The sequence below is a fragment of the Triticum aestivum genome, chromosome 1A, assembly GCF_018294505.1.
Source record: "Triticum aestivum cultivar Chinese Spring chromosome 1A, IWGSC CS RefSeq v2.1, whole genome shotgun sequence".
NCBI lineage: Eukaryota > Viridiplantae > Streptophyta > Magnoliopsida > Poales > Poaceae > Triticum > Triticum aestivum.
This window is the reverse complement of record NC_057794.1, coordinates 583,964,330-583,972,088: the sequence shown is the minus strand read 5'-3', so window position 1 is coordinate 583,972,088 and position 7,759 is coordinate 583,964,330. Positions and strand designations below refer to the sequence as shown.

The 7,759-nt window shown below is 45.7% G+C and overlaps 2 protein-coding genes across 3 annotated transcripts; one reads left to right on the top strand and one right to left on the bottom strand.

Moving 5' to 3' along the window:
* Positions 1 to 2,295: 2,295 nt before the first annotated feature.
* On the top strand, positions 2,296 to 3,772 carry LOC123069873 (leucine-rich repeat protein 2-like). Of its 2 annotated transcripts, XM_044492835.1 has the most exons (7): positions 2,296 to 2,440; positions 2,526 to 2,658; positions 2,803 to 2,874; positions 2,968 to 3,111; positions 3,212 to 3,364; positions 3,475 to 3,527; positions 3,676 to 3,772. In XM_044492835.1, the coding sequence occupies exons 1-7, from the start codon at positions 2,359 to 2,361 to the stop codon at positions 3,696 to 3,698; spliced, it is 660 nt and encodes a 219-aa protein (XP_044348770.1). In that variant the 5' UTR covers positions 2,296 to 2,358; the 3' UTR covers positions 3,699 to 3,772. The 2 variants fall into 2 exon arrangements, with proteins under 2 accessions (XP_044348770.1, XP_044348769.1); XM_044492834.1 differs by having other exon boundaries at positions 3,475 to 3,772.
* A 172-nt stretch (positions 3,773 to 3,944) lies between these two features.
* Positions 3,945 to 7,362, bottom strand: LOC123069866 (eukaryotic peptide chain release factor subunit 1-1-like). Its single transcript, XM_044492824.1, has 3 exons — positions 7,211 to 7,362; positions 4,394 to 5,850; positions 3,945 to 4,283 (listed from the first exon to the last, which is right to left on the bottom strand). Exon 2 carries the CDS (start codon positions 5,819 to 5,821, stop codon positions 4,511 to 4,513), a length of 1,311 nt encoding a protein of 436 aa, XP_044348759.1. The 5' UTR covers positions 5,822 to 5,850; positions 7,211 to 7,362; the 3' UTR covers positions 3,945 to 4,283; positions 4,394 to 4,510.
* Positions 7,363 to 7,759: the final 397 nt, after the last annotated feature.

The window sequence follows — 7,759 nt, the reverse complement described above, 5'->3', positions numbered from 1 at the left end:
GCCACGTGGTGGCACTTTAGCGCCGGTTCGTGTCGAACCAGTACTAAGGGGGGGGGGCCTTTAGTGACCACCCTTTAGTGCCGGTTATGGAACCGACACTAAAGGCCCTTACGAACCGGCGCTAAAACTCTGTTTTCTACTAGTGCATGCACGTTGTCATGGGTTGGTTGCTTGAAAACATGTCGATAGTTAGGCTGATAACATGAATAACTGTAAGAATTAATTATGATGTGATGGCAAATGATTTGATATCCAAGCATGATGTGTTGATGTGAAAAGGGTTGGATGTATGAAAAAAATAGTTAATGGGTGGGTAGATTAATGACGTGACAAACATGCATGGTTTGCTGACTTGGAAGGGTTGCATGCTTAGAAAAAACTGTTAGTGGGTTGAAACTAGAAGATAATGTTATTTGTAATAATAAAGACATATAAAACATAACTAATATTTGTACGAAAACTTAAAGACTAGATACATTGGTCATCATAGAATTCTATCTCAAAATTTAAAAATTATTCCGAAATTTACATACCATGCACATCTTGAGAGCAAAGACGCGAAACTTTCCTTACATCTTCTTGCCTAGTCACCCTCGTCTTGATCCCGTTTCCCTTCTCTTTCTCGCCCTCACTTCATCACTCTACCTCTCCTTCTCATCCCTTGCCCTACTTTACTTTGTTTGGATACCTTTCTCCAAGCGTGCCGGGCTCAACAGATCACTTATGGATTTCAAAAAATGTTCAGTATGTATTGCCATACAGTTGAAGAACCCTCCCGAAACACGGAACATGAAATGAACGAGCTAACGTTTCGACATGCATACCAGAGCACAAATGTCACCAAGACGCAAAAATTTAAGCTTCCAGTCAACCACTAACTGCCCTAGCTCGAGCTCGATTCATGTGATGGCACATGGGCTTGTGTTGCGTTGTGGAACAGAGATCCAATGACATACCCATGGCCTGTCGGGCAGAGAAACATGTACTGTAGCAGAGACGGTCCTATAACATGGACACTGTTCATGCACGGTTACAGATGGCTGAAAGTCTCAAACGGATGGTTGAAAGAGAGGGGCATGTTACAGTAATGTTCACCAATGACATGCCCATGGTTCTCAGTCACACCGGCGAGAGAAAACTAGTCAGTGAGTGAGCAGGCACTCTGTTTCTCTCTTTTCTCATGCTACAAGGAGGAGGCGACCAACCCATTTTATAGGCTGATGTCTCTCCCCCATCACTAATTAGCTACTCCCTCCATAAAGAAATATATATTTCTTTAGTGATCTAAACGCTCTTATATTTCTTTACGGAGGGAGTATGTGAGAGTAAACTCGATGCACCAGGATTGCAGTAACGATAGGATACCAAGAGTCCTCAAATCTAACACATAATACAAAGAATTCTAAAATCGTCTTCGCCACATATATTCTGAGTTTTTGACTGCAAGAACTGGGCGCATGCATGCACCATTGGAAGCTACTACAGAAATCTTTCAGTTGCTTTGACGTCAAGTAGCCAAGCCAGCAGTGTCTTCTATGACACAAAAGTTAACCTAAGGATAAGCATTGACTACATCACAACACAGATGATAATTTGCTTTTACTAGAAAGTTGATAATTGACTAATGTACGTATTAGGACCAAGATAGACCAAGCGCACTCATTTTGCTGATGTTGCGTTGTGAAATCTGCCACTACGAAATGCTGAGAAGACCTCCTTGCAAAAAAAAAAAGATTGAGAAAAGAGCATGCTTGTGCGAGAAGATTGCTTCGGCGGTCAACATTGGCGTCAAGGTTTAATCATATTTAAAGCTCTTGACTTGACTCGTGAGCACCTCTTGGAGGACAATGACTGGTTCACTGACAAAAAATGAGTAGTTCCTACTTGAAGAGTTTTTTTTTTACTCCAGACCCTGGTTTGAGAGTAACTTCTCGTCGACAGAATGCGCCTGCCACGTGTTTCTCAGTGAGCCGCGACCGTTTATAATTGGGACGTGTAACTGCCTGCCATGTGTTTGTCAGTGAGCCGCGACTCGACAGTATTTGGCCTGGTCTATGCCTGCCACGTGTCACTTCAACTATAATAGGAAATTTAGATCATTGACCTGATCTAAATTTCCATTTATAGCTGAAGTACCAAAATTTTGTGTTTTTTTATCCAAAGAACATGAGCCGTGACCGTTTGCAACAAAATTCTTCCGTTAACACGGTAAGCCAATCAATAAAAGAGAAGAGCCAAAGACTGACCCAGAAAGTGAAAGCTTCTGATTACCCAGTGAAATTGTTGCATATAAAGGACTCATCTCTCCTCTAGCGTTTCAGTGTGCCCACCCAATACACCTTAGTTTTCCTTCCAGCAATGGGAGCTCAGACTGGAGCAACACTCCTCCTCGCCAGCCTCCTCCTTGCTCTTGCGGCCATCACCAGCAGCAACACTGAAGGTACATACATACATACACAGGTGACTTCCTTGTTGCTCAAAGGTTTTGTGCTGCTGATTTACACACAATTTGTTGGTATCCGGAGGCGACATACTTTACGCGCAAAGGCAGGCGTGGAATGACCCCAACGGCGTGCTACAGAGCTGGGATCCGACCCTTGCCAATCCCTGCTATTGGTTTCATGTCAGCTGCAACAACGAAAACTCCGTCGTCCGAGTGTATATATGCCACCCATGTTTTTCTTTACTCCTCCTTGTTCTGAACTGAAGGCCGAAACTGATTTGATCGTAGTTCTTTTCGATAGTCAGAACCTTGTGACTTGGACAAAAGTTGCACTACCTGAGTTGTTCCTTACTATGCAGGGATTTGGGGAATGCAGGCATCTCAGGCCCCCTCATTCCTGAACTGGGCCAACTGAAGAGCCTTCGGTACCTGTAAGTTCTACTGCAACTTGCTGCAGAGTGCAGACCTGTAGAATTACACTCAAAGTTTCCCTACAGTACAGAATGACATTCTCATCTTCACAGGGAGCTGTATGAGAACAAAATGAGTGGGCGAATACCAGCGACCCTGGGAAACCTGAGGAGACTGATCAGCCTTGATCTTTACAGCAACCATCTCACTGGGGCGATACCGGGCTCGCTCGGGAACATCGCGTCGCTGTGTTTCCTGTATGAGTCCTGCTACAACAAGCTCTTTTTCAGATGGCGAGATGCTAAGACACCTATCATCTCCAACTGCTAAAAATAACCTGTTGGTGTCTCTCTGCAGAAGGATCCATCGGAACAAGCTTGCAGGAGGTATACCAGCGTCGCTGGGCCGCCTGACAAAGCTTCTCAGGTTGGAGCTTCAGGAGAACATGCTGACCGGCACGGTGCCGCTGGAGGTCCTGTCTCTTGTTCTTGTCGGAGACTTGACTAAGCTGTGAGTAGTACATACAGTTCGTTTCACACACCACAATTTGCATCTGTTTTCTTCCTTCCTTTCCCAGTGATGTCCGGTTGACGCGATATCTTCTATCTTCGTTCACGCAGAGATGTTGTGGAAAACAATCTCAGCGGCACTGTCAGATCATGTAAACAAAGAGGTAGGGTGCATTTTATTTGTATACTTGTGTTGTACAGCTAGAGGTTTGGTGCTTTGTGCTCACAAGAATTTCCCAATCGGCGTCATCCAGTACACGCTCAAGTGAAACTTTTTCCGTTCTGTAACTGATGGCAATAAAACTGTTTCAGGGCAAACTGAACAAGCAGCCTGAGCTGTTGTAGACCTTTGTTCCGTTAAGAAACAAAAGGAAGAAATAAGGAATAATCCTTCTGTGCACATTTACCAGAAAACAATCCCTCTGGTTTATCTTAGTCACAGACATAGCACATGGTGCTTCAGGAATCTAGAACCAAAACTAATTCTGATGCTCAGTAAAAATCTTTAGCATGCACTATGCCTGTGACGTTGAGCAAACGACAAACATGTGAATAGAACACATAGCACACAGACTTATATCTCAAATATAATGACACATAGACATAGCTGTGTCTATCCAATAGCACGTTCAAATGTAGTTTAAGCATCACAACATTGGTTCAGAGAAATAAAGGATGGCTGCAGCTGCAGCAACAACGACCCACAAACTTAACAGACTAGTTCAAGACTCAAATCGATTACACGGACAATAGCTTATAGCTATGATTTATTCTGATAAAATAAAGATAGTGCTAAATAGGACAGTCTTCTGATAGAGATCAGAAATGCAGCCTTCCTCCATATCACGCCGACAAGACTTCATGCTTCATCACACAGTAACGGTGATCACCCCTGTTCTCAAGTCTTACTCTTCATCCCCCTAAAGTAACAACATCGAATCAAACATTAGCAACGCGAACAGAATACAAGGCATTCCTTTGTTTATATAGGAAAAGAAAAGAACATGAGCTTGCGTGCTTTGGTGCAAACCTTAAGTTGTTTTCCTCGATGAGCTTGTGGATGCCTCGGCCTCCTGCCGCGGCGCGTTCCGTTTCCGGCCAGCACAGGCTCCTCCCGGACCGGATTCACTGGAGTTTCAATTGATTGCTATTCAAAGTCTTCGTCATACTCCTCGTCAGACACGTCCTCGTAAGCGTTCACCTCAACCTGGTAGCGAAGGATCCCTCCTATCCCACCAAAGCCCCTGCAGAACTGAGATCCTTCCTGCGACTTGTTCGTGATGAACTCCAGTGTGCAACCAAACTGCCGATAGTTTTCGGCAAACCACTCCAGTAGCGAGGTATTCTCAACCACCTCCAGGTCTGCAGATGTTGCCTTATCTTTGAAGTTGCTCTGATCTGCCTCCTGTGCCTTGTTGAAGTGCTTCACTGCAGTTTCTCCAGTGGCAGAATTCTTCAGGACGTACCGATTGATGTCAAGATTTTCCCACACAATCAGTGTCTCCACAGCACCCATTTCAAGGGCAGCCATGGTGTCATCCACACCAAAAACATACTTTCCAGTGTCTTGGCTTATCTCCTCAAAGTATTTCCCGATCAGCTTCTTTTCTTGGATGAACTTGACATTGGAAAGGACTTCAGCAGATATCTCAATGGCCTGGTTGAAGCCATTCTCTCCGCCATAAGAAACATCAACCACCTTGAGTATCTTGGTAGCCAAGCGCTGATCAAACATGTCAGACTGACTCAGTTCAGTCTTGAAGTCAGCAGAACCAGCTAGAATGAGCCCAGAAACATTTGGCTGACTGGTGGCAGGGTTGATGAAGAATTGTGTAGCGAGCTCAGCTGTCTTGCGCACATAGTTGTGGCGCTTCTCCATACGCAGGCGGGCAAAGCGAAGTGCTGACTGCCCTCCTCGTCCATGCTTCTTTGGGAGATCCACAGAGAACTTGTGAAGAACCTCTCTAGTGTTGCCACTCAGTGTTCCAAAAAGTGTTCCGTTACCATCCATGACAATGAAGCCAAACTTATCATCAGACTCAAGCAGTTCATTCAACGCCTCAGTGTGGAACTTGTTGTCACAGAGATACAGGGAAGCATTAATTGGCCTGAATGGCTCAAAGTCAAAGGTGACTTTCTTTTCTTTGCCCTCATCAGTCACGATGGTTCCAGTATAAAGCACCAACCCATTGGGGGGGACTCGATTGTACAGCTTCAACCTTTGCTGAGCAGAGGTAATAGCAGCCAGGACAGACTGCCTGTTGACCCTGCTCTTGATGTTTGAGGCAGTTCCATATTCATCACCCAACATCTTGGTTACTCTTGAGACCTGATCACGAGGTGGCATGATCAGCGATATCATGCTTGTCCCATTTCCACGGGCAGCATCAAGCCCTTTAATCAGCTTCTTAACTTTCCAGATCTCAATGTTCTTGTCGTTATCATGCCCGTCCGCCATCTTGGTTGTGTTCCCACCTCTGCCTTCACCTACAAGATAGAACATCCAGAGTAAGCATAAAACATGCTAATAGTAGCTGTCGAGAAAGCTGAGTAACATATTATTGCAGGAACAGAAGTAGGAATACATCAAAGCATCATATAAATGAGAAATGCAACTTCCATTCTTGCAGTCGTGACAAGTAAATAACACAAATAAATGATGAACAGGTTAATGGACATACAAGTATTTATAATGATGTACACATACATAATCAAAGAGAAGCATGGCAAAATTGATTAAAGAATAAAAAATCTTCTTGCCAAACAAAGACAACGGTTCCAATGGCACTAGATATATCAGTGGCGAGGATATATACAAGAAAAAAACAGACCGACCCTGGCATATTTTAGGACAAACAACCACAAGCTGAAATAAGCATGTAAAAGACAGCAAGTACACTTGGATTTACGGTTGTACGCATGCATCTACAAAACGACAAATGCATAACCAGTTAAACCATGTACCATAGTTGAGGATCCTAGGGACCCAGCAATCAAGTGCAAAACAAAACCATCAAAATACACACCTTGAGATGGCTGATACTACCAGCTGCATAATAATTTGAAAAGTTCTTTCAAACAATTGCACGGCAAATCCATCATCTTCCATGTTCCCATTGGAAAACTAATAAATAATATAATTACTCCCTGTGAAATCGACCTCAATCATAGCGAAGCATTCATCTGTCTATTCTACCAACAACATGAAACAGGGGAGGGGGCACCCGAGGCTTTGTGGACCGAACGGATGCCTGCGCAACCAGTTAAAACAGTGGAGCAGAGTTGATGGTCCTATTATCCTACAGACCGATCCAGCACTCAAATGCATAACTTATAGTACTAAGCACCAAATGCACACTACATTCAGAGGGGGTGATACCACCAGCCGCACATTGAAGACGCCCAAAGCTGAAAATTCAAACATGAGGCGAAAGAAACATCTTGCAAACAGTCGCACAACCAAATCCGTCACCTTCGACGCCTATTAATCTCTGCTCGACAAATTTGCACGCACAAATCGCAGCTAATCCAATCCTCGCCACTAAATCGACCCCGACCAGAGCAACGCGCCCATGTATACCAATCCTCCCCGAGACTAAATTCCCAACAAAAGAAAAGAAAAAAAAACAGGGGAGGGCGCCGCGGGCTCGCGCACCCGCGGCGGATCGGCCCGGGCGCCATCAGATCGAGCACTCCGGAGGCCGGCCAACGGCGCGACGATGGCACGCACAGACGGGCGTAATCGAGCCGGAACGGTCGAGGAAACTCGCCGGCGGCGGCTCGCGAAGGAATAAAAACGTACATGCATACGCTTGATCGAGAGAGGGAGGCGGGCGTGGTTGGTTACCTTGGTCGGCGGCCGGCGCTAGGGTTTGGCCGGGAAGAATCTGTGTGCGGGGTGCGGCGGTGGCGGAGGAAAAATCAGGGGCCGGCGGCTTTTATGTGCGGGATCGTGTGGAGTCCGCTCCGGGGAGGAGAGAGCCCGACCAACCTCGGATGCCAACTGAACGCAACCCGGACGGACTCCGCGGCGCCGCGCGATCGGGATCGGACGGTGGGGAATATTCGTTGATTTTGGGTTGACGCGCGGAAGGGAGTCCGCTTGCTGTTTGCTTTTGCTTTGCTTGACCCGCGAGGAACAAATTCTCTTCTCCTGGCGCCGTGCTTGCCAAAGTAGCAAAAGCAACGACGACAAATACGACCAGCTCTATGCGCCAACTAGCGACGACTATATATATATTATATATAAACAATGGAGTGAGCGGAAGGCGCGTCGCCGTCATCGCCCCTCTCTAGTCAGAGCCAGATAAACCTTGTGATAGTAGACGACAAGAAAAGTGATCGTGCTAAGACCACACATGACCGACGCACCAGAGCAGCAACCATCACCAACGAA

Coding starts and splice junctions, on each gene's coding strand:
- LOC123069873 (XM_044492834.1), top strand. CDS start 2,359: ATGGGAGCTCAGACTGGAGCAACACTCCTCCTCGCCAGCCTCCTCCTT. Junction 2,659..2,802: donor GAAAACTCCGTCGTCCGAGT/GTATATATGCCA, acceptor CTTACTATGCAG/GGATTTGGGGAATGCAGGCA. Junction 3,365..3,474: donor GTCGGAGACTTGACTAAGCT/GTGAGTAGTACA, acceptor TCGTTCACGCAG/AGATGTTGTGGAAAACAATC.
- LOC123069866 (XM_044492824.1), bottom strand. CDS start 5,821: ATGGCGGACGGGCATGATAACGACAAGAACATTGAGATCTGGAAAGTT.